Source organism: Mustelus asterias, chromosome 5, assembly GCF_964213995.1.
Source record: "Mustelus asterias chromosome 5, sMusAst1.hap1.1, whole genome shotgun sequence".
NCBI lineage: Eukaryota > Metazoa > Chordata > Chondrichthyes > Carcharhiniformes > Triakidae > Mustelus > Mustelus asterias.
Window position 1 is genome coordinate 76724742 of NC_135805.1, and position 27400 is coordinate 76752141.

Genomic DNA, 27400 nt, shown 5'->3' on the forward strand with positions numbered 1-27400 from the left:
TTTCACAGTTACAGACAGGGCTGACCTTGTGCTAGATATTGTCTACAGCTCAAGCACCAATAAATGGCATATCTACAGTCTCCATTGTAGAACATAGATAGCAAAGATGAGCCTGATAACATGTCTTTTTTGGAGCCAATTCTGTGTGTACCTGACAACTAAAATACAAGAGTGTATGCTTTCCTTACTTCTCAGGGAACTCCACTTCCCGCTCCAATTACATGATGGTCGTCAATAGGCCCAATGGGAAGGCCATGCTAAACTATGAATATAGCTTGCAAGGGAAGAGCTGAATTGCAAATATTTCAATAGCAAAACAATAGGGGGAAAAAAGCACGGCAAAAGATATAATGCAGGCACCCTTTTCAGAGAGATGGTTACAGAACTTTGGAGAGCCTGAATGGAAGTCATTTAGCTGTCCTTCTGTTCAGAGATATAAAATATTGTTAGGAAAATGGAATAAATGCAATTTATGAGGCACTGTCTTTATCACAGGGAGGGAGGCACCTTATCATTTCTCATCATGATCTCAAGGATAATTTTCCAACTTCTGTCAGTAAGGGTCTTGGTGGGAGTATAAGTAGAAATTTGGTCCATGCTGCATATAATTTTCTATTAGGTTTTCCTGCTACACAAGTCCACCCCTCATGCATTTTTTTGCAACAGTGGCTGTACGTCAAAGTATCTCACTGGGTTGTAAAGTATTTTGGAATGTCTTAAGAATATGAAAGACACAATACAAATGCAAGTTCTTTCTTTCCCTGAGGGCGGGATGTTCTGGCCATTCCCGCTGGTGGGATCTTCCAGGTCTATTGACAGCAACCCCCTGCCATGTGATTCCCAGCAGCAGAGGGTGTGAAGAACAGGAAACCCCACTGACAGCGGCAGAACTGGAAGATCCTGTCGCTGACCAATGGCGACCACAAAACACGTGATACAAATGCTGTGACATAACGTCCAATGTTTTCCGCCTCTACTTTTGTCAATCCAGGACTGTCTACCAATTTGCTTCAATGACGAAAATTGCTGGCCAGCAACTGCAGAAGCAGAAAAAAATAACCTAATCAGTCCAAACAATGGTTACGTGTTTCAGGTTGCATTCTAATTGCTTTTAATTTTCAGCTCTTTCTTTTCCAAGGGATAATTAATGGTTACACTCCAACGTACAACCTACTGAGAAAAGGAGCCTGCACTTTTTTAGATTGTTGCCAAGGTCACCTGCGAACACATAACAGCGTCTCTATTTTCAGCTGCCAAATTAAAAGGGTTGTTTATGCAGTACAAAGAATCATGCTGCAGTATAGAAATAAAATATCAGTGACTTTTAATTTCTTTCAGAAAACGAACAAAATGTCAGTTGTTGGCATCATGTTTTAACCTAACGTATTTTGAAAATAATGCAGGGAAAAATAGATGTTATCAGCTAATGTTGCAGAATCAATCAGCTAGGCAGCTAAATATTGAACTGCTTTGTGCCACCTGGAGCCTTGTTTGCTGATACCTTGTGTTCCAGGCACCCGGGAAAGTCCATTACAAGTATATGCAAAGAGTAGCACTACCCACCGCAGTTTAAATCCCAATGTGGCAATTTGAGGATTTGAAGTTAGTTGAATAAAACACTTAAATCTGGGCTTAAAACCTAGTCTCAGCAATGTTGACCATGAAGACATCAAATTGTCATAAAAACCCAACTGGTTCACCAGCACTCTTGAGGGAACAAAACCTTACATCCTGACTGGGTGACTCCACTCGGAAATGGTCTAACAAGCCAGTTGGATCAACCTGCTACAAAACTACATAATGAAAATAAAGCCAGATCGGCCACTTGGCTTTGAATATCAGGTTAGACAAATCTCCTGTCTTACCGTCACTCCTCAGCTAATAAACCAGTACTCCTCCATGTTGAATACCACTTGGAAGAAGCACCGAGGGCATCAAGGGCACAGAATGTACTTTGGGTGGGTAACCTCAATGTAAATCATCAAGGTCGGCTTGATAGCATCAAGATTGACTGAACTCTAAAGGACACATTCTGCACTCTCTCATTTCCTTCCCTATGAACAATATGCTGTCTGTATAGTGCGCAAGAAACAATACTTTTCACTGTATACCAATACTTGTGACAATAATAAATCAAATCGGGTGGCACGGTAGCACAGTGGTTAGCACTGCTGCTTCACAGCTCCAGGGTCCTGGGTTCAATTCCCGGCTCGGGTCACTGTCTGTGTGGAGTTTGCACATTCTCCTCGTGTCTGCGAGGGTTTCCTCCGGGTGCTCTGGTTTCCTCCCACAGTCCAAAGATGTGCAAGTTAGGTTGATTGGCCAGGTTAAAAATTGCCCCTTAGAGTCCTGAGATGCGTAGGTTAGAGGGATTAGTGGGTAAATATATGGGGGTAGGGCCTGGGTGGGATTGTGGTCGGTGCAGACTCGATGGGCCGAATGGCCTCCTTCTGCACTGTAGGGTTTCTATGATTCTATCTATCTGCCAGCCTGCGCCTGTAGTAGTTGGTGCTGGTGAGGGAACCAACATGACAGTAAAACCTAACTGACCTTGTGCTCATCAATCTACCTGTTGCAGATGCAAATGTCAGTGGAAGTATTGGTATGACTGACCACCCCATTTACACTAAAGATATCCTCCATCGTGTTGTGTGGTAGTACTACTGTGCTAATAGGATAGAAATAGCAGCTCAAAGCTGGCAATCTGTGTGGAGCACTGGGCCATCAGCAGCAGCAAAATTGCAATCTACCACAATCTGTAACCTCTCCTCACTCTACCATTACTATCAAACCAGGAACCATATCAGGTTAATGAGGAATGCAAGCGAGCATTACAGAAGCAGCACCAGGTATCCTTAAAAATGAGATTAAACAGCATAATCATCTTACAATAAACTGAATAATTCAACAATCAACAGATCAGATCAAAACTCTATGGTTCTGCAGCATCTAGTTGTGAATAGTGATAGACAATGGAACAACTATTGGGAGGAGGAAGTTCCACAAATATCCCTGTAAAGCTTTGATCTGCTCAGTTGGTTGTGGGATCACTTAGCGACTTCCACTGTCTGTCTTAAAAGTAGTTCTGTGTTGTAGCTTTGCCAGGTTGTCAGCTCATTTTTAGGTATACCTTTAGTTAATCAATCTCTATCCATTCTAATATATCACCCCAACACCACAAACTTTTATCTTATGTTACAACCTTTTATGTTGCACCCTATCAAATGCCATTTGGAAAACTAAATACACTATAGCCAAAAATTTCCAGTCTCACCATCGCGGGAATCGTAGTGGACGAGACAGAAAATTCGATGGACCATTTAAAGGCAGGAATTTCCGGTTTTGGGGCGCATGTGGCCAGAAAATCCTGTGCCATACCTTCTGATTCTCCTTTATCAACTCTGCTCATTACATCCTCAAAGAACTCTAATAAATTTGTCAAATGCGATTTCCCTTTCATTAAATCATGCTGACTCTGGTTGATTGTATTATGATTTTCTAAATATCCTTTTACAGTTTCCTTGATAATTGTTTCCAGCATTTTCCCAATGACAAACGTTAGGCCAACAGGTCAATGCTTTCCTACCTGTCTCTCTCCCTTCTTGCACTTTTCCAATCTGTTGTGACTCTTCCAGGACCGAGAGAATTTTGGAAGATTTCAACCTATGCGTCCACTCACTCTGCAGCCAGCTCTTTTAAGACACTAGGAAGCAGGCCATCATGTTCAGGAAACTTGTCAGCCTTTAGTCTCATTAGTTTCCTCAGCACTTTTTCTCCAGTGATCAGGATTGTTTTAAGCTCCTCCCTCCCTTTCACCTCTTGACTTCTACTAGTCTTGGAATGCTTTTTGTGTTTTTACATAGAAGATGGATACAAAATATTTGTTCAAAAACTCTAACTTTCCCTTATTTTCTATTATTAATTCCTCAGTATCACCCTACAAAAGACCAACACATACTTTAGCTACTGTTTTCCCCTTGACATAGTTTATAATACTTTATTAATAGGATGTGGGCATTGCTAGGCAACATTTATTGCCCATCCCTAATTTCCCTTGAGAAGGGTGGCACGGTGGCACAGTGGTTAGCACTGCTGCCTCACAGCGCCAGAGACCTTGGTTCGATTCCCGGCTTAGGTCACTGTCTGTGTCTGCGTGGGTTTCCTCCGGGTGCTCTGGTTTCCTCCCACAGTCCAAAGATGTGCAGGTTAGGTGCATTGGTCATGCTAAATTGTCCCTTAGTGTACCCGAACAGGCGCCGGTGTGTGGTGACTAGGAGTTTTCACAGTAACTTCATTGCACTGTTAATGTAAGCCCGCTTGTGACTTATAAATAAATAAATGTGATGGTGAGCAGCCTCTTGAACTGCACTTGTAGAAGCTTTTAGTGTTTGTCCTTGTATTTCTTGTTAGTTTTCTACACAAATTGGTAGACTAATTTCTCCCCCTTTTTTAAGTCATCCTTTGAGGGTTTCTAAAATGTTCCCAATCTTCTGGGTTACCCCTATTCTTTGTTATTCCTTGCAGCATTATAAGTCTTTTCTTTCAACATAATGCCATCCTTCGCTTTCTTACTTAGCTCAAAGGGGAGAGCAGCCTATGGTCATCTGGGCGTATGGCGACTTCATCTTTGCTTTGAGTTCGCCATGGATGGTGCATCCTACTCCTAATAGAGTCTTCCTTTCTCAGTGGAATATATCCTTGTTGAGAATTATAGAATATCTCTTCAAATGTCTGTCACTGCTTTTTTTAAACTAATTCTTGGGACATGGGCGTCGCTGGCTGGCTGGCATTTATTGTTCATACCTAGTTGCCAGAGGGCAGTTGAGAGTAAACCACATTGTTGTGGCATTGGAGTCACATGTAGGCCAGGCAAGGATGGCAGATTTCCTCTCCTGAAGGACATTAGTGAACCAGTTGGGTTTTCACGACAATCGACAATGGTTTCATGGTCATTAGTAGATTCTTAATTCCAGTTCCTTTTATTGAATTCAAATTCCACCATCTGTCGTGGCGGGATTCGAATCCGAGTCCCTAGAACATTAGCTGAGGCTTCTCTACCACCTTACTTTTTAACCTATTTTTCACTTTAACCGAATCTATCTTCATATTATTGTAATTGCCTTTATTTAAGTTTAAGACTAGTTTCAGAACCATATTTCTCATCCTCAAACTGAATGTGAAATTCTATCATTTTTTGATTATTGTTTTCAAGAGGATCTGTTATGAGGAGTTCATTAATTAATCTGTCTCATTACACATTACCAGGTCTAAAATAACATGTTCCCTGATTGCTTCCACAATTTACTGTTCCAAATACATTCAAGAACTCACAGAAGGTATTTTTCCAATTTGATTTGTCCAATCTATAAGAAAATTAAAGTCACCCACAATTACTGCCATACCTTTCTTACAAGCCGCCATTATTTCTAGATTTATATTCTGTCTACAGTGTAGCTACTGTCAGGGGGCCTAGAAACTTCTCCTTCCACTGACTTCTTTCCTTTGCCATCTCTTATCTCAACCCAAACCAATTCTAGATCATTTCTCATTACCATACTAATCTCATCCTTTATTGACAGAGTTACCCAGCTCCTTTTCCTTTCTTCCTGTCCTTATAGAATATCAAATACACTTGAATATTCAAATCCCTGTTACTTTACATCTGCCAGCAACAATGAACCTTGATCACCCATCATTTCTAGCTCCAGAGGTCTGGAGTATTGAAAAACCCGATTGATATTAAAATAACCTGCCTCCTCTAAATGGGCTCATTTGTTGTCTTTAGCTCCACTAACCTTAAGTACTTATTGCTCAGTTAAACCCAGACAAGTTGGCGTGAACTAACAACACTTACTTTAAGTTCAAGATAATATCATGTGTCAGCTTGGCTCCATTGGTATTACTCCTGCTTCTGAATCAGATGGTTAAGAGTTCAAGCCACATTTAAAAAGGCATGTACTTTAGGTGATGCTTCAGTGCAGCAATGAGAGAATATTACATTGTTGGAGCTACTGTCCTTTTGATGAAATGTAAAACAGTTCAACCTGCCTGCTTGGGTGGACATAAATATTCCCACAGCAGTATTTGAAAAAGAGCAGAAAGTTATCTAGAGTAACAATTAATGACCAAGGCTTAGGTGCACAGGGCACAATTTCACATTTGCAGATGATACAAAACTCAGAAGCATTGTGAACTGCGAGGAGAATAGTGTAGAACTATTGCCCTGTGGCTCTATGATACAGACAAGTTGGTAAAATGGGCAGAAAAGTGGCCGATGAAATTCAACGCAGAGAGGGTGAGGTGATTCATTTTGGTTGGAAGACCATGGAAATACAATACAAAATAAATGTTACAATTCAAAAGGGAGTGCAGGAGCAGGGGGACCTGCTGGATGTATGTGTACATAAGAACATAGAACATAGAACATTACAGCGCAGTACAGGCCCTTCGGCCCTCGATGTTGCGCCGACCAGTGAAACCAATCTAAAGCCCATCGAACCTACACTATTCCAATATCATCCATATGTTTATCCAATGACCATTTAAATGCCCTTAATGTTGGCGAGTCCACTACTGCTGCAGGCAGGGCATTCCACGCCCTTACTACTCTCTGAGTGAAGAACCTACCTCTGATATCTGTCCTATATCTATCACCCCTCAATTTAAAGCTATGTCCCCTCGTGCTAGGTATCACCATCCGAGGAAAAAGGCTCTCACTATCCACCCTATCTAATCTCTGATCATCTTGTATGCCTCTATTAAGTCACCTCTTAACCTTCTTCTCTCTAACGAAAACAACCTCAAGTCCTTCAGCCTTTCCTCATAAGACCTTCCCACCATACCAGGCAACATCCTAGTAAATCTCCTCTGCACCATTCCCAATGCTTCCACATCCTTCCTATAATGCGGCGACCAGAACTGTACACAATACTCCAAGTGCGGCCGCACCAGAGTTTTGTACAGCTGCAACATGACCTCCTGGCTCCGAAACTCAATCCCTCTACCAATAAAAGCTAACACTCCGTAAGCCTTCTTAACAACCCTATCAACCTGGGTGCCAACTTTCAGGGATCTATGCACATGGACACCGAGATCTCTCTGCTCATCCACACTACCAAGTATCTTACCATTAGCCCAGTACTCTGTAATCCTGTTACTCCTTCCAAAGTGAATCACCTCACACTTTTCCGCATTAAACTCCATTTGCCACCTCTCAGCCCAGCTCTGCAGCTTATCTATGTCCCTCTGTAACCTGCAACAACCTTCCGCACTGTCCACAACTCCACCGACTTTAGTGTCATCCGCAAGTTTACTAATCCATCTTTCTACGCTCCCATCCAGGTCATTTATAAAAATGACAAACAGCAGTGGCCCCAAAACAGATCCTTGCGGTACACGACTAGTAACTGAACTCCAGGATGAACATTTCCCATCAACCACCACCCTCTGTCTTCTTACAGCTAGCCAATTCCTGATCCAAACTGCTAAATCACCCTCAATCCCATGTGTCCGTATTTTCTGCAATAGCTTACCGTGGGGAACCTTATCAAACACTTTACTGAAATCCATATACACCACATCAACTGCTTTACCCTCATCCACCTCTTTCGTCACCTTCTCAAAGAACTCAATAAGGTTTGTGAGGCACGACCTACTCTTCACAAAACCATGTTGACTATCCCTAATCAAATTATTCCTTTCAAGATGATTATATATCCTATCTCTTATAATCCTTTCCAAAACTTTGCCCACAACAGAAGTAAGGCTCACTGGTCGATAATTACCAGGGTTGTCTCTACTCCCCTTCTTGAACAAGGGGACAACATTTGCTATCCTCCAGTCTTCTGGCACTATTCCTGTAGACAATGACGACATAAAGATCAAAGCCAAAGGCTCTGCAATCTTCTCCCTAGCCTCCCAGAGAATCCTAGGATAAATCCCATCCGGCCCAGGGGACTTATCTATTTTCACACTTTCCAGAATTACTAACACCTCCTCCTTATTAACCTCAATCCCGTCTAGTCCAATAGCCTGTATCTGAGTTTTCTCCTTGACAACATTGTCTTTTTCCTGCATGAATACTGACGAAAAATATTCATTTAGTGCCTCTCCTATCTCTTCAGACTCCACACACAACTTCCCACTACTGTCGTTGACTGGCCCTAATCTTACCCTAGTCATCTTTTATTCTTGACATACCTATAGAAAGCTTTAGGGCTTTCCTTGATCCTACCTGCCAAATACTTCTCATGTCCCCTCCTGGTTCTTCTTAACTCTCTCTTTAGGTCCTTCCTGGCTAACTTGTAACTCTCAAGCGCAATAACTGAGCGTTCACATTTCATCTTTACATAAGTCTCCTTCTTCCTCTTCACAAGAGATTCAACTTCTTTAGTAAACCACGGTTCCCTCGCTCGACCACTTCCTCCCTGCCTGACAGGTACATACTTATCAAGGACACGCAGTAACTGTTTCTTGAACAAGCTCCACATTTCAATTGTGCCCAGCCCCTGCAGTTTCCTTCCCCAACCTATGCATCCTAAATCTCGCCTAATCGCATCATAATTTCTTTTCCCCCAGCTATAACTCTTGCCCTTCGGTATATACCTATCCCTTTCCATCATTAAAGTAAACGTAACTGAATTGTGGTCACTATCACCAAAGTGCTCACCTACCTCCAAATCTAACACTGGTCTGGTTCATTACCCAGTACCAAATCCAATGTGGCCTCGCCTCTTGTTGGCCTATCTACATACTGTGTCAGGAAACCCTCCTGCACACATTGGACAAAAACTGACCCCTCTAAAGTACTCGAACTATAGCTTTTCCAGTCAATATTTGTAAAGTTAAAGTCCCCCATAACAACTACCCTGTTACTTTCGCTCCTATCCAGAATCATCTTTGCAATCCTTTCCTCTACATCTCTGGAACTTTTCGGAGACCTATAGAAAACTCCCAACAGGGTGACCTCTCCTTTCCTGTTTCTAACCTCAGCCCATACTACCTCAGTAGACGAGTCCTCATCAAATGTCCTTTCTGCCACCGTAATACTGTCCTTGACTAACAATGCCACACCTCCCCCTCTTTTACCACCTTCCCTGCTCTTACTGAAACATCTAAAACCCGGAACCTGCAACAACCATTCCTGTCCCTGCTCTATCCATGTCGCCGAGATGGCCACAACATCGAAGTCCCAGGTACCAACCCATGCTGCAAGTTCACCCACCTTATTCCGGATGCTCCTGGCGTTGAAGTATACACACTTCAAACCACTTTCCTGCCTGCCAGTACACTCCTGCGACCTTGAAACCTTATCCATGACCTCACTACTCTCAACCTCCTGTACACTGGAGCTACAATTCAGGTTCCCATCCCCCTGCTGAATTAGTTTAAATCCTCCCAAAGAGCATTAACAAATTTCCCCCCAAGGATATTGGTACCCCTCTGGTTCAGGTGTAGACCATCCATTTGTAGAGGTCCCACCTACCCCAGAATGAGCCCCAAATGTCCAGGTATCTGAATCCCTCCCTCCTGCACCATCCCTGTAGCCACGTGTTCAACTGCTCTCTCTCCCTATTCCTCTCCTCACTATCACGTGGCACGGGTAACAAACCAGAGATAACAACTCTGTTCTAGCCCTAAGCTTCCACCCTAACTCCCTGAATTTCTGCCTTACATCCCCATCCCTTTTCCTACCTATGTCTTTGGTGCCTATGTGGACCACGACTTGGGGCTGGTCCCCTTCCCCCTTAAGGATCCCGAAAACACGATCCGAGACATCACGGACTCTGGCACTTGGGAGGCAACACACCAACCGCGAGTCCCTCTCGTTCCCACAGAATCTCCTATCTGTCCCCCTAACTATGGAGTCCCCAATAACTAATGCTCTACTCCTCTCCCCCCTTCCCTTTGAGCAACAAGGACAGACTCTGTGCCAGAGACCTGTACCCCATGGTCTTTGAAGATGACAGGACAGGTTGAGAGAGTGGTTAATGGGAGAAGTTAATACAGTATTCCAGGCTTTACTAATAGGGACATAGAGCATAAGGCAATGAAGTGCTGTTAAACTTGTATAGAATACTGGTTCGCCCCCAACTGGAGTATTCCATTCAGTTCTGGGTGCGACACTTGAGGAAAGATGTGAAAATATTCTTGAGAGAGTGCAGAAAAGATTCAAAGAATGGTTCCAGGGATAAGGAATTTGAGTGACATAGGTAGATTGGAGAAATTGGAACTGTTTTCCTTGGAGAAGAGAAGGTTGATAAAGGTATTTAAAATCACGAAGGGTCTGGACAGAGTAGATAAGGAAAAACTATTCCCATTTGTAGAAGAATCACAAACAAGAGGACACAGATTTAAGGTAATTGGCAAAAGAAGCAATGGAGAGATGAAGAGAAACATTTTCACTCAGCAAGTTGTTGGGATCTGGAATGCACTGCCTAAGTATGCGGTGGGGCATGCTTAAACAAGTCATTTAAGAGGAAATTGGAATATTACCTGAAAGGGAAGATTTTGCAGGGTGATGGAGGAGGATTTGATCTACAGAGAGCCAGCACAGACATGAAAGACTGAATGGCCTCCTTCTGCCTTAGTGTAACAACACTATGATGCTGTGACCAAATTACCCTCATTGATCCTTCGTCTGATTTAGTGATTGTGGAACCTGATGAGCTAAATTGGTTGCTACATTTGCTTGTATAACAGTGATTTTATGTTCAAAATAATTTATTCGATATGAAGAGCTGTAGGGTGTCCTGACAACATGATAAGGTGTGATATAGGCTGGAATTTTACCGGCACGCCCGCCCCGATTCCGGGATCGGGCGAGACTCGGAGAACGCCAATCTCCGTTGGCCTCGGGTGGGCTCATACGAACCTCAGGCAGACATGCCAGTAAAATTCCACCCATAGTGTTTAAGTTTTTTCTTATTTTCCAGCTGACATTAAGCCATTTATAATAATGTTGAAAATCTGAAGCTCGGGGCTACAGTGTGTTATCAGGTACACAAAACAAATGAGATTTACAGATAAGTTGTGCTGTGTATATTTAATTTTTGAACCACGTCATAATCTAAAAAGTTACTATTCATTCACTGAAGGACACACAAGAAACTAAAACAGTGTAAGAGTTATCTGAGTTAGAAGGTAGCATGAATAACCTGATGTCATTGTGAAATAAAAATAAATTGAATGTACTGAAAATACAGAGCAGATCACAATCATCTGTAGAGAGAAAACAACAGGGTAGCTTTAGCGACCTTCATCTGACTGAAGGGTAAGAAATAAACAGGCATTTTAGTCATTCTGGAAAACAGAAAGGACCAGAGAAGGAAATATTATTTTAAATGGCCTGCAAACACATAACAGGTGATATCATAGGTCACTGAGATAATGGAGTCATGGAAAGAAAAGAATGTAAAAATAGGAGGGAGAGGGTGAAAAGACACAGGATCGTTCACAATTAAAAGTTGGTTTAAAAAAGGCTTAGTTAAAAACAATGAGGAATGAATAAATGAGAAAAAGAGTGAAAGAGCTGTGTATTTAGCAGAAATGAAATTTATGCAGAAAATACAAGTGAAGTAATATAAATCCCAAATCATGAGAGATAAGAACAGGCCCACATAGATCTCCACCAGCATTGTGCTTGATGAAAGGTCTCGAACTCAAATGTCAACCTACATTCCATTTATCCCGATATGAGCAGACCTGGTCTCTATCACAAGTTGTAAAAAGAATTGAGTCTGTAGCTGTAGTCTGAAGTTAGTAATGTCAGTATTAAGACCACTGAGGTACTGTTCTTGAAACTTGCATTGAGCGTCATTGTATCAAAGTGAGGTGGATTAAAGCAATGAGCCACATCCTCATCCTTTCCTCATCTCCACCCCATTTATTTCTTCCTTCCCCTACATTGTTTTCCTCATTCTACCTCTCTGCACCTCCTCAGCCCACCCTTCCTCCTTCCTGTTCATTCTTTTTCCCCTCGTTGTCTTACCCCTCCCCATTTTCTCCTTTTCTGCCATTCAGTCTTTCCTCCCCCCTACTAATTCCTTATTCCAGTTATTTCCTGCCCTGTAGCCCTGCCTGTCCTGAATATAGCACTTAATCTTGTCCCCCATATGCAATGCAATATTGATTAATATTTATCCAAAAAAAAAGACCTGACCAGGCAATGTTGAGTAAAGATGTTGGGTCAAATTTTTGCATTAGGATAACCTCCAGTGGCTTCCCTTTTGCCTTTCTAAATTATTTGTTCATGGAATTTGACCGTTGCAGGCAAGATCGGCATTTAATGTCCATCATTAATTGCCCTTGAGAAGGTGGTGGTGAGCCGCCTTCTTGAGTTGCTTCAACCTGTACAGTGAATTTGCAGTGTTGTTGCTATGGGAACACTGATTTCCAGGGACTTTCTTGTATTGTGCAGATTAAAGAAAACAGCTGTCATAGTTTAGACGTTCATTGGGTGCTGCTATTTCTGTACATACAACAGTCAAGTTCCATAAAAAATGTGCTGAATGAGTGTATTCTTGCAAATTGAATGAAGCAATCTATAGTATAAATTTTCATTTTAGGGTCAAAAAGTGAAAGAAAACAACTTCAAAGAATTAATCTACATTTGAACCATATGATATGATTTTTCTTTCATAGCAGGTATAGAGTTTCAGTGAGGGATTGTGACTCCTGCAGAAACCCTTCAATTATTTCAACAGGGAAGACCTGCACTTCCTAAATCTACATATCAATGACTTGGATGAAAGTTCCTAATGTATGGTTGCTAAATTTGCTGATGACACAAAGAAATGTAGGAAAGTAAGTTGTCAAGACGACAAAGAGTTTTCAAGGGGATTTGGATAGATTGAGTGAGTGGGCAAAAATTTGGCAGGTAGAATATAATGTGGAAAACTGTGAATTTGTCACTTTGACAGGAATAATAGAAAATCAGTGGCCTTTTGGCTAAAATCAAGCATCAGATTGCTTCTTGGCCTTTTGGCTAACATCAAGTGTAAGCGTTCAGAGTAACCAATCAGGTTAAACTGAGGCTTCATCTGATGCAGTTTTTTAAAGCCATCTTAGCCATTTGGCCAAGATGAAACTCATATTGAGCCCGGGATGGGGTGTAATGCCTCATCCTGTCAGCTTCAAGCCCAATATGGGATGTGTATCCTTGTCTTGTCAGCTTGGGGCTGGTTTGTCCCTCATATGGGGACTCTGATTGGACTTAATTCGCTTTTTGATTAGGAATAAAGTACCAAAGGTACCAAAAAAAAATCAAGCCCAGGATAAGATGCAATGCCTTTTCTCGTCAGCTTGGACCTTGTATGTCTCTCTTTTGGGGATCATGTACTGGATTAAATTTGAATTGGTTTTTGGAGCAAGCAAGGCGATGGATTAAACTCTTGACCTGTCAACTCTGCACACTGGCTTTGTAATTTTAGAAAAAAGAATTTTTTTTAAGCAGGCCTTTTGGCTAAGATTAAGTGTAGCTCTGATCAAGCCTGAGATCAGATGTAATACCTGTTCTTGTCAGCTTGCATGTAGTATGTATCTCTTGCGGGAACCATGAACTGGATTGAAATTGAATTGGAATTGTTTTTTGGAGCAAGCAGGGAGATGGACAAGGGCTTGCTCTGTCCACTCTGTGCATTGGCTTTGCAACTCTGAGAAATGAATTCATTTTCTTTAAAAAGTGTATTATTTGAATGAGCTCTGAGCTACAGAGAGATCTGAGTGTCCTATCCAGTTTCCTAATCACTTGCTGTATCTTTATGTTGACATGAATCGCAAAATGTCAGCATACAGGTGCAGCAAGTGATTAGGAAGATAAATGGAATGTTGGTATTTATTGCAAAGGGAATGGAGTATGAAAGTTGGAACGTGTTGCTACAGCTGTACAGGGCTTTAGTTAGATCACTGGATAAAAGCAAATTACTGCGGATGCTGGAATCTGAAACCAAATGAGAAAATGCTGGAAAATCTCAGCAGGTCTGGCAGCATCTGGAAGGAGAGAAAAGAGCTGACGTTTTGAGTCCAGATGTCCCTGCTGAGATTTTCCAGCAGTTTCTCTTTTGGTTAAGGTAGATCACAGTTGGAACACTGTGCACAGTTTTGGTCTCCATCCTTAAGAAAATATATAATTGTATTGGAAGCAGTTCAGAGAAGGTTCACAACTCTTTCCTGGGAGGTAGGAGTTGTCTTATGAGGAAAGGTTGAGCAGGTTGGGCTTATACCCATTGGAATTTAGAAGAATGAGAGATGATCTTATTGAGACATAAGATCCTGAGGGAATTGGACAAGGTAGATGCTAAGGGGAAGCTTCCCTTTGTGGGGGAGTCCAGAACTAGGGGGCACTATTTAAAAATTAGGGTTCCCTTATTTAAGCTGGAGACGAGCAGAAATATTTTCTCTGACAGGATTATTGGTCTGTGGAATTCTCCACAGTGAATGTTGGGTTATTGAATATATTCAAGGCTGCGTTAAATAGATTTTTGATCGACAAGGGAGTCGAGGGTTTGGCGGGGGGTGCGGGGTGGGGTGGATTAGAGCGGAAAGTAGAATTAAAGACCACAAACAGATCAGCCATGTACGTATTGAATGGTGGAGCAGGCTCAAGAGGCTGAATGGCCTACTCCCGCTCCTAATTATGTGTGCTGATATGTATATATATCATGCTGGCAGAGCACTGACTGTGAATAGCTCTGCATTAGGCTCCAGTTCATGTATCATGCTCAGTTCAATCCCACTGGGCTCCATACAACTTCACCATACTAAACCAAAGACGTGTGGGTTAGCTGGATCGACCATGGTAAATGCATGGGGCAGCGGGGATAGAGCAGAGGGGAGTGCCTGGTGAGATGCTGTTTCGGAGAGTCAGTGCAGATTCAATGGGCCAAATGGCATCTTTCTGCACTTTAGGGATTCTATGGTTCTAAAACAGCTGAGAGGGAGTTAAAAGGTGGGTGCTGCATCTCCAGTGCTTGCATGGAAAGGTGCCGCAGCAAAGGGTCTCTTTCAGTATTCCATGGGAACCATTCCCTCCACAATACTGTGCTCCACTCCTGTCATCTCCAACAACCATTCCCTTTCCCACAGCACCACCAATCTTATACCTCCTCCCTAGTCACTGTTCAAGGCCTCAAACATTCCTTCCAAATGAAACAATGAATTACTTGTACTTCTGCAATTTAGCATTCTGTATTCGCTGCTCATGATGTGATTTCTTCTACACTGGACAGACCGAATGTAAACCAAGTGACTGCGTTTCAGAACATCGCCATTCAGTCAGCAAGCCCCAAGTTTCCTGTCACTTGTCATGTCAATTCTCTGCCTTGCTCCCACCCTGACCTTTCTGTCCTTGGACTGCTACGGTGTTCCCATGAAGCTCCACACAAAGCTCATCGTGGGCTGGATTTTATGGCTGCCTGCCTGATGTGTTTTCAGTTGGTGGATGTTCCACCCACCTCCAACCCGGTGGGGTGGGAACAGTGCCCACTAGCTCACCTGCCCATAGGCCTATTGAGGCCCTTAAGTGGTCATTAATGACCTCAATCTGCCTCCAATGCGTTGGGCTGTGGAAGCTGGGAAGAATGGGAAGACTGTTTTTTTCCCATCAAGGTTGGTGAAAGGGTAGGGAAATGTGCATTGGGGGAAGTTCCAGTCTCTGTTTGTTAAGGCTGCTTGCTGCGTAAAATCAACGCGGGGCAACCTTTCTGACCGACTTATCCAAATTCAGCGTTATATTTTCACTCTGTGCTCGACAGCGTTCTGGATTCCACTCTTGAGTTTAACAATTTCAGACATAACCTCTGCCCCACGTTTCTTTCCTTATTTGCTGGTTTGTTTTCTTTCTCATTTTTTTCTTTGTTCTTCACTTTGCATTCAGACAGCAGCTTTTCACACATCATCCGTCTGCATTTTTTTGTTCCTTTGACTTCTGTATCATGAAATGACTTCACAGAATCACAGAGTTTTATACAGCACAGAAGGAGGCCATTCAGCCTTTTAAGTCTTCACCAGCTCTCTGAATGAGCAATTCACTTAGTGTTATTATCCTGCCATTTCTCCATAACCCCGCACACTGTCCATTTTTAGCTAACTGTCTAATTCCCTTTTGAATGTTTGATTGTTCCAACCTGTACTACACTCTCAGACAGTGAACTCCAGACCCTAATCACTTGCAGCAAGTATAGCACTCTCAAGTCTTCCTTCAGCCTGTGTTTCTTCAAGGAAAACAGTTCCAGCTTCTCCAATCTATCTTAATTACTGAAGTTCCCCACTGATCTTTGCAGCACTCTCTCCAATGCCTCCACATCCTTCTTAAATACAATGGCCTCGCTTGTCCCGAAACTCAATGGATATTTCCATTGCCCTGCCCTTGCCCGCTCTGATTCCCGTGGCGAGTGGGGCGGTAAAATTCCAGCAGGTATCTTATATAAGTTCAACATAACTTCTTTGCTTTAATACTTTCTGCCTCAATTAATAAAGCCTAGCTAAGATACTGTATGTTTTATTAGCCGCTCTCTCAACCTACCACCTGCACATATACACCCAGGCCCCTCTGCTCCTGCAGCCCCTTTAGAGTTGTATCTTTTATTATATTTTGTTTCTTCTTACCAAATGAATCATTGCACATTTCTCCGCATTGAACTTCATCTGCTACCTGTCTGCCAATTCCACCAATTCGTCTATGTTCTTTTGCAATCTTGCACTATCCTCCTCACAGTTTATTTTTTTTTTCAAAGGGAAATATCCTTCCAGCACCCAAGAAATTGGAAAATGAAACATCAACTCTGTTTCTATCTTCACAGATGCTGCTTGATCTGCTGTGTATTCCCAGCATGCCTGTTTTTATTTTGTCTTTGACACCAAAGCCTTGCCCAGTTCTGTCCCCACATCATTCAATTAAAGGAACATCTCTTCATTTCAATACCCATTCAACAACATGACAACATTAATTTACACGATCATGCCAATCCTCAGCATCTGAGTGATGTAGTGAGCAACAAATCACTAGTCAACTCCCTTTCCTCCATGACTCTAACTGATAATAACAAAGCATGACAACAGCGCAAATCTGTTTAATAACAAAATCCAAAGTGAACACAAGCCAGCCTATATCTTTCAAGTCCTGTGCTTTCTCTTGCACCTTTCCAGCCTATCACCAATTGAGGTCCCTGAGTGAATAATTAATGAGCACATAAGGACTCCATCCCATTGCCATGGCGACCAGACCTGCTGTCATGCAGGGAGCACGAGAAGTAAATGTGTGCAGCTGCTTCTCATCCCCAAAAGGGAGGGTGTTACTCCCTCAAGGGCACTCAGTGCCTAATCAAGAGATTGGCATCAGGAAGGGAGTCTTGCTGGGAGGCGCCGCTCTTTCCTTATTGCAGAATCCCACTTCCTTGTGACCACTGCTCATGAAACCCCTCTCACTAATGGTGTAGTTTTGCCGAAGTGCATCAGACCATGACAGCAGCATCTCCTCTAACCAATGACAGCCCTGCAACTGCCCTTATGTAGCCCCATAACTCGCCCGACGACACTCCCCGAACAGCCCCGCGACTTGCCCGGCGATGCCCCCTAAACAGCCCCGTGATGACATGTCAAGCAGAACACCGCTGCTCCAAAGGCCCACAGGAAAGTGTCACCAACTTTCGGCTACCTCCTCAGATCTTCCTTCAAGCCCACTTTGCTTCATGTTTGCTCCCTTTACAGCTCTTTCTATAACTTGAAGCTTCCTTTAACTTTACCCCTGGAAATATAGAGACTCGCAGGGCTGTTCAGACTTGACATGGCCAAAGGTCTGAAAGTGTGCTTGGAAAATGAAGCTCGAGTGTACGTGCAGATGACGAGAGTGCACCAACAGGTGTCAGGAAGCTAAGGATAGGTTGACTGTCCTTGGTTGTGCCAATGCAGCTGGCACACACAAATGTAAATTGGCTGCTGTTGAAAAAAGCAAATGCCCCAGGATCTTCAATAGTATTCGGTCATTAGCTGTTCACTGTTATGCCAATAAGGGAGCCTGGGTAACCAGGGACACTTTTTCTGATTTGGTTTCACAACCACTTTGTAGGCAGAATTGAAGATGGTGCCATGGGTGGCAATTTATTACAGGTACCCTGCACTTATTATTCAGTGATACATCTGACTTTGCTAGCCATTTTATTAACTTTAGGCGATATGTAGCCGAGGCTCAGGCTATTGTAATGTAAGTGGCCTCATGCTATATCCCGAATCTGAAAAACAAAATTATCTGAAATGGCCCTGAGGATTTTGGATAGTGGATGTTTCATCTGTAAAATGTTGCGCAATGAAGTTCTAGCTACTCTAAAGATTAATGATTCAAAATACCATATGGTTCAAAATAACGTGCCTATCGGCATTCATATTTTTCACTTAAAAAACCAAGGCTGGAGTTTTCCGGCCATTCACGCCCAGCCGCCACTGCCAGTGAAGAAGGAGAATTTGGCGCTCAGCCAAATCTCTGTTCTGCAGCGGGACTGAAGAATCCTGCTAGCATGAATGGCTGGAGAATCCCGCCCATATTTTACTGATTTTGGGTACTCAAATGACTAATACATAGGAAAACAGTGCAACAGTAGATTTTGAAATGATATGGCCGCCAGATTATCTAGGAGCTGTTTGTGATTTATATAAACGATCTGGAAGAAGGTGTAACTGGGGTGATCAGTAAGTTTGCGGACGACACGAAAATGGCTGGACTTGCAGATAGTGAGGAACATTGTCAGAGGCTACAGAAGGATATAGATAGGCTGGAAATTTGGGCAAAGAAATGGTAGATGGAGTTCAATCCAGATAAATGCGAAGTGATGCATTTTGGTAGAACTAACGTAGGGGGGAGTTATACGATAAATGGCAGAACCATAAAGGGTGTAGATACGCAGAGGGACCTGGGTGTGCAAGTCCACAGATCCTTAAAGGTGACGTCACAGGTGGAGAAGGTAGTGAAGAAGGCATATGGCATGCTTGCCTTTATAGGACGGGGCATAGAGTATAAAAGTTGGGGTCTGATGTTGCAGTTGTATAGAACGTTGGTTCGGCCGCATTTGGAATACTGCGCCCAGTTCTGGTCGCCACACTACCAGAAGGACGTGGAGGCTTTAGAGAGAGTGCAGAGGAGGTTTACCAGGATGTTGCCTGGTATGGAAGGGCTTAGTTATGAGGAGAGATTGGGTAAACTGGGGTTGTTCTCACTGGAAAGACGGAGGATGAGGGGTGACCTAATAGAGGTGTATAAAATTATGAAAGGCATAGATAGGGTGAACAGTGGGAAGCATTTTCCCAGGTCGGTGGTGACGTTCATGAAGGGTCATAGGTTCAAGGTGAGGGGGGGGGAGGTTTAACACGGATATCAGAAGGACGTATTTTACACAGAGAGTGGTGGGGGCCTGGAATGCGCTGCCGGGCAATGTGGTGGAGGCGGACACACTGGAAATGTTTAAGACTTATCTAGATAGCCACATGAACGCAGTGGGAATGGAGGGATACAAAAGAATGGTCTAGTTTGGACCAGGGAGCGGCGTGGGCTTGGAGGGCCAAAGGGCCTGTTCCTGTGCTGTATTGTTCTTTGTTCTTTGAGCTCTTGCACCTCAACATTTTCCAGAATTCCACTGCCTCTCACCATGATTGGCCGAAAACTCTCTGTAGGTGGACAACCTTCACCCTGAGGCTCCTGATCCTCGCAACTGCCATATTGGCTTGTGGTTTGGTGGGCTTTCCCCTGAGAAGGCAACCATGGGTTCCTCGCTGGTTCTCCAGCCAGCCAGCGAGTCCCTCATTGCCTTCACAAGATTTCACCCAATGTGTCATGTAGTAAGAGAGAGAAATCACTCTGCAAGCAGAATAGCTTGTTTTTAACATGGATTTGGTGCTTGTGGCAGATGCCCCAGGAATTACCTTAAATATGCCCTCAAAATGGAGTCAGTAGTCAAGCTGACTACTAAGTAGTCAAGCTGAACACTAAGAGAGGGAATGGTTAATGCTAATTAAACTATGAAGGCCTACACAAACAAAACATTAGTTACTTTGGATAGAAACCATGTCATCAACACTACAGGTCTGGTGTTGGCATGTTAAAGGGGTTCATTTAAACGCCCTAACTTATTTAGACCTCCTGGAAGATCCAAGGAACTATCATGTAAACAAAGTTCCAAAATGTCTAGATGCTGATGCTTCATTTATTTGAAAATCAACATGGCTGTACAAAATAATTGACACCAGAAGGTCTGAACTATTCTAACCCAGATTGTTCAATGCAATCTTTCTTTGGAAATTAAGGATATCTAAATGATAGAAACAAAAAGTCACCCTGACTCGAAACTGGAAATGTGAGCTCTATTCTCTCTCCATAGATGCTGTCAGACCTGCTGAGATTTTCCAGCAATTTCTGTTTTTGTTTCAGCATCCACAGTATTTTGCCTTTATCTAAATGAAATGTTTGACAACAAAACCAGTCCTCAGTCCCAGTGTAGTCCCTGTTCTTTTAGTATTTTTTGTAGTAGCAGGATTAGCATTTCAGTGTTGAGTAGATGTGATAGGGTACCTCTGTAAAATTGGAAACTGCATCTCAGTGCAACAGATAATTATATTCACGAGTAGACAATATAGGAGGAATGACTACCAGCTCTACAAGAGGAGATTAGTCAATCTGACATCTAGGTAGGCTACTGATATCATTTCAGAGGATATTAAGGCACTAGTTCATCTACACCAGCTCATAAGAACAAGATCCTATAAGTTCTAAATACATTTTTAACTACAAGCATCTGGCTATCCGATGAGGCCTACATATCAGCCACCTAAGGAATCACCAACTGATATCAATCCCACTCTGATCTCCTGTAAACTTATAATAACTTAATATTTAACTTAACTTATAATATTACCATGTTCTGATATTTTATTTTAATACCACTATCAGCACTTTAGTCCTTAATGCTACCATTCCCTCCCGTGTCTTGTGCCAATCTTTATCAATCTCCTCTTAGCTCTGATCTATCCCTGACCTTTTATTTTACTCCACCTCCTCCATCCCCTTTTCCAGCTATATGACCCATTATATTTCTACACCTCTTCAGTTCTGAAGAAGTCATATGGACTTGAAATGTTAACTCTGTTTCTCTCTCTGCAGCTGCTACCAGATCTGCTGAGTTTATCCAGCATTTTCTGTTTTTGCAACTTATAATGGCCAAATGGCTATTGCTGAATCATTGTGACATAATGTTCTGGTGTGGATTAGTTGATCCCAGATGGTCTGTTTCTGTGCCATATATCCTATATAATAGCAGAGCTACCTTTGAAACTGTTACTTACTTCATTTGTTCAGCCTCTCTGCTAATTATTTCAATGCTCAATGTTAAAGTTCTGCTAACTATGATTCTATGGTTGATTAAATAATTGTTAGTTTATTGTGGTTTTGTTGTCTGACTTTCAATAATTGGCAAGAAAGGATTCCGCCAGTGGCTGTACAAATCCTAAGAAGATGGGAGTGAAAATGTAAATATAATCAGAATTTTTAGGCAACATTCACCCCTTGGCAAAGACTATAAGGTAGGCTAGAAACATAAAAATGAGTAAGTATTTAGAAAAATAGAAGACTCTAAATTGTACGTAAACAATTAATTTAATGGCTGTTTTTTTTAAGGAAGAGGGAAGGTACAGATAATTATAGTACATCAATAGCCATGGATGATGACTCACAGCAGTGATGAAATCCAAACATGCCAGGCCAAATGAAATGTAAAATGCTGCATCAGCCAACTACTACAAAAAGGAGAGTATATTCACAAAATAAAGGAGCAAATATTGCAAACTTACCAATGATATATTTAATATGGGCTATCAATTTAATATTGCTAATCTTCAACAATGTATGTTGTGCTGTTGGGGGTCAGTTTAGCTCAGTTGGCTGGACAGTTGGCTCATGATGCAGAGCAATGCCCACAGCGTTGGTTTCAATTCACACACCAGCTGCTGAGGTTATTCGTGAAGGCCTGCCTCTCAATCTCGCCATCACTTGAGATGTGGTGATCCTCTGGTTAAATCACCACCAGCCTATGGTTATTTGGGATTATGCTGACCTTATGTTATGCTGTTTTTAAACAAAACCCAGTTAATGTTGGGATCTTGGAGGGGGAAGTCCTTAGGGCTCCTTCTGCTCCATCAGCATAACTTAGGCAGTGGTTTGTCAGAAATCTGATTTATTCACATAAATGGGATTCAGCCAAAGCTTTGGCAGTGAAACAAAAGAGGTCCTTTTTCATTTATCCTCTTTGTGATGTACCTAAAATGCCATACTGTCTAAAATAGTTCAATTGATATCAAATTTCCATTTACATAATCCTTGGGATGGTGCTCATTGCACTTTGATATCACATAAAAAGGTAATATTCATTAATCATACGTGTTTGACTCAGTCATTGATGTCTTTAGCAAATAGGAGACATTTCATCAGCACTTTGTCCTGATTTGGCTTTTATGGTCACTTGGACTGGGATACATGGAACAATCCAAATGTAAGCCTATTCATAAAGAAAGATTATCAATCTGCAATGTTCCACTGTTTCTCTCTCCACAGGTGCTTCCGGACCTGTTGCATATTTCCAGCATTTTGCTTTTGGATTTCCGACATTTACAGTTTTCTGCTTTTGTGTTGGTAAGAAAGCATTTTCATCTCCTTCCACAACCTGATGTCCCAATGTGCTCCACAGGTATTGGAGTAGTTTGAAATGTAGATTGACTGCCAGTAATTAGCACCTAGCACATTGTTAAAATGTCCTTAGCCTTAAAATGATAAGATTTAACTTTCTGATGTTAGTTGAGTTTGTAATGCAGCGACCTCATGTCATTTAATTCAATGATGAGGCCAAGAAAGAGATGCCACTTTGGTGAGAGTGGCAGATCAAAGTCAGCAACTTTGGGATTTCCAAGTACAGCTGCCCATCTGCCAATCAACTGAAGTTGCTGTCGCATTTCTGCATAAATAATAATGAACTCTATTAGTGGAACGCTTACTTTTACGGAAAATTCTGACCCAATGTAAATTTAGTGAATTTGAGACAAGACTCATTTAAGTCAAATCCCCATCACTTTTTTCCACTTTAACTGGAAGTCGGGGAGAGCAATGGTTACTATGATGAAAAGTAAATGAGAGAAACATGTCATATTTATGTAATTTCACCATTTAGCAGTCCCTGTATGTTCAGTATTGCCATAACCCATGGGTGAGATTTAACTTTGAAGAAAGAGTTTCCCAAAGGTATTCGATCACAGAGCTTTCATGAAACTGACATATGGAACCTTGGGTTCTACATATTTTTAAATTGCAGCAATTCACCACAGTGGAATCTTACCTAAACTGGACATCTTGTCAGCACTGCCCACAATATATAAATGTTTCCAATTTCAAAACGTGACTGGAGGCTGGAATGCAGACATAATGTGCACAGATGTTCAACCACATCCAAGAAATTCCCACTAGACTGATAACGGCTCTGGAACACCAAGGGTCCACATGCTTCTCACAGAATTCTTTGCAGTAACCTCAGAAAGGCAAATCCAAATTGATTGCTATTACACCCCCACAGTGAGAGGGATGCATTAGATTGTACATTGGCGTTAGGTATTAGGACAATGCCTTCCTTCTGGATGCACTAATTATCTGGTAGAGGTAGTGAAGGACATGCTCCAAAACACTACCACCAATGTCACACCTTGTGCTTTTGACGAGTCTTGCTACTTCTCCATCCAGAGATGGCATTAAAGGGCCTTGCCACCTTGCCAAGGGAAGAGCAAAGTCTCCCCCCCCCCCACCCCACTGCTCCACTGTGCAGTCGATGGAATCACCTTTTGTCTTCAAACCAATTTTTTCTTTCCTTTGTCACCTCATTATGATAACTAATGCAGTTGTCCAACTCTTTCAATGAAGAATTGAAGGACTTGGATGTCAAATAAGTATTTGAAAAAAATATATAATTTGATTGTGAATTATCAATGCATTGAAGGGCAGAGGAATTGGTTGACATCAGCTTACAATCCCTAAGCAAGATTGGACCTCAGGCCCCACTGAGGTTTGACAGATAAGTGTTCAGTAATGTTGTGGAGACGGGAGGAGCATCTCTACTCCTGTAAGGTGGCAACAGTGTCACCAAGGCCAAGATATTTTGTAATAAGGATTAAGGTCCAGGAGGCAGAACCAATAATGCATGCATTTGTCTCATGCAGTGCAAATGATTATGAAGATTTTACTGGAAGTTTCTAAGAATTTTGTTTTTATTCATTCGTGGGACATGGGCATCGCTGGCTGGCCAGCATTTATTGGCAAATCCATAGTTACCTTTGGAGGGCACTTCTAGGTCAACCACATTGCTGTGGCTCTGGAGTCACATGTAGGCCAGACAGATAAGGATGGCAGATTTCTTTCCCAGAAGGTGAACCAGAGGGGCGTTTTTGACAATCGACAATGGTTCCACGGTCATCAGTAGATTCTTAATTCCAGAGGGGCAACTCTCCCAAAAAAATTCTAAGTGTTGAAATCATGTAAAAACTAGAGTAAATCCTGTTGGTTTTTTCAGCAGGATTTTCAAAATGAATCTCCCACACTCTGCACTGCAGAGTGCACTAGCGCAAATCTTGCAAAAATTCAGTGGTCCTGCTGGACAGACTGGCAGCATAGCGCTGAGCGGCCACTGTGCCGATCTGTCAGTGCCGAGATCGGCGCGTGTGCAGTAACCTTGCACTGCCAGCCTCCCAATCGCTGGCCAGCCCCGCAACCCCTCATCACTTTCCCTCCAATTCCCCCACGACCTGATCGCTGGCCTCACAAAAATATCCGGACCAGCCTCAACCCCCACCACCCCGCTCACCTCCCCCGCCCCACCTCTATCTCCCTGCCAGCAGCCCTGATCCCCCCTCCCTACAATGGCAGCCCCGACCACCCTCCGCAGACCTGACACCCCCGCCCCCCACCGATCGCCCCCGAGGCCCTGCCTCCTTTAGGCCCCACCCCCAGTGGGCAGTGCGAAGATGCTTCCTGGGTATTGTCGCTTTGCCCCTTGGACATTGTCAGTGGGCCAGGCTGGCACTGCTAGGCTGTCAATGCCCAGGGGGCACCCCCCCTTTCCACCAACCCTCTGGGGGGCCTCAACTGTCCCCCTTCACTTCAGCGGGGTCAGGCTGCCAGCTCCCTGCAAGTGGGGAGCTATTGTAAAACCCCGCTGGAGTGAAATGGGGGGGGGGGGGGTGAATGCTGGCAATCCGGCTGCCGGAGGCCGTGGCTCCCAGCAGGGAGCCAGCGAAACAGCTTCCACTTGAGTCTCCCAGCAGCTAGATTATCTGGGGTGTGGGGTGGGTGATTCTCTCAGCCTGCTTTTGCAGCACAGCAGGCTGCGAGAATCCCAGATATTTATTTTATAGAATTCAAATTCCACTCTCTGCCATGGCGGGATTTGAACCCAGGTCCCCAAAACAGTAGCTGAGTTTCTGGATTAATAGTCCAGCCGTAATACCACTAACCCATCAACCCATCGCCTTCCCCATAATTCAGTGGCATACTACAAGTAAGAAATGCTAAAGCAACAGGAGTGTTGGAAGCTCAGAGCATTCATTTCTGTTTCTGAAGGAGCCCCAAAACTGTCAACAAAAGGCTGAAGTGTTCAGCTGAGGCACATCAAAATAGAGCCGACTGAGATTTGAAGTAGATGTGATCTGCAATGACGTGATTGCAGCGACAGCAAAAATCGAAGTAGTATGTAATATATAACGCGAAATGATTTATGATTCGAATGCAATACATAATCTGCTTGCAATTGCCTTTTATTAGAAGAATAAATGCAAGGAATTTCTGCTTTATGAACAAAATTCTTAATTTCTAAACGAGATTTTCTGCAACAGAAAATTCCAACTAATTTTGATCTGGGACAGTTCTAGTTCACTTTCAAAGACTTTATCGTGTAATTCAGCAATCTAGCCCCTAGCCCAGAAGGACAGGTACGTACCTGTTCAATACAGGCGCACTCTACGTGTCACAGGGACTAAAATCCGAACTATGTTCAGGTTTGTAGCAACGTGCAATTCCACAATTTATGGACAAATGCTGAAATGCTAGAAAGCTTATTAAAAAGCTTTGCATTATTGATCAGCAGTAATTAACCGCAGCAGCCGAAACCTTTGCACTGCACTGACATTTGAAATATGATAACGCACAGGTATGTTTCAAAGTGCTGAGATTCTTTGAAACCATTAACAGATAACGTAATTCCTATTACCGAAGAGTAAAATTCCTACCCTGGCGAAGAGAGTTCTGCTTCCTCCTTGGCGCTGTTCGCAACACCATCCGCGGAATCATCGTTTAAGTGATATCCCGTCAAAACTACGCTCTGAGAAGTAGGCAATGGATCCATCGTGTGCGAGGCATAATTTCTGCTAGTTATTGATCAACCGGACACGACATAAAGCAGAGAAGAGTAATAAACCTCCTTCCTTGCCTGGCAACGTGGATTATTTCCATATCGAAACTCCACCCCTACAATTCTGAACAAGGGTAGGGCGAGTGCCTGAAAAAGCCTCTGTTGTTCCAAACAAGGAACAGTGAAAATAAAAGAACTGAACTTCGAGCGTGCGGCTCGAGCCCCGTCATTACCGAATCTCTTGATACTTTCCAACACTGGTGTATATATTTTTCTCTCCCATCTTTTGCGAGTAAAAGCCTTTATAATTGTGAAGGCAATTAACATCAAAAAGGCAATCTCATCAAAAAAGACACATTTAAAAGCAAGCCATCGGCAATAAACATCAAGGTTATTCTGTTTTTTTTTACGTGTTTCATATTTTGTGTGGTTGTTTTGTTAAAATAAATGTGTTTTCATGAGTGTGCTGGTTTGGGTGAATTTCTGATTGAATGACGTGAATGGAATGTACTGACATGCACAGTTGAAATCTCCCAATTACTGGGTTAATGGTATATCTTTGCTGATTGTCTTTTTGTGAATGTTACTATAAATGTAATGAAACTTAGTACTTTGGAATGGAACACTTTGGACACTCTCCTCAGAATCATGGACCCTGAGGTTAGGTTGCAGTTCCCATTGGCAAAATGGTTGAGAACGAGAGGACACAGAGTTAAAGTGATTGGCAAAAGAACTAAAGACGACACAAGTGGTTACAATCTGGGATGCACTGCCCGAAACGGTGGTGAAAGCAGGTTCAATCATGGATTTTAAAAGGGATTTGGATAAGCACCTGGAAGAAAAACAGGTTACAGGGAAAGGACAGAGAAGTGTGACTAGCTGAATTGTTCTTCCAGAGTTTCAGAATGGACATGATGGTCAAATGGCCGCTATCACGGACAGAATATAGCTTCACTCGTACTTCCAATAATCTTTTAAGTTTT

General features: G+C 42.7%; 1 protein-coding gene across 1 annotated transcript in view; it reads right to left on the reverse strand.

The window, feature by feature from the left end:
* Positions 1-26411, reverse strand: part of arhgap18 (Rho GTPase activating protein 18) — a 77394-nt gene extending 50983 nt beyond the window's left edge. The window contains exon 1 of the mRNA XM_078213717.1: positions 26296-26411. Coding sequence (XP_078069843.1) covers positions 26296-26411 — 116 coding nt within the window. The remainder of the gene's footprint in view (positions 1-26295) is intronic.
* Positions 26412-27400: the final 989 nt, after the last annotated feature.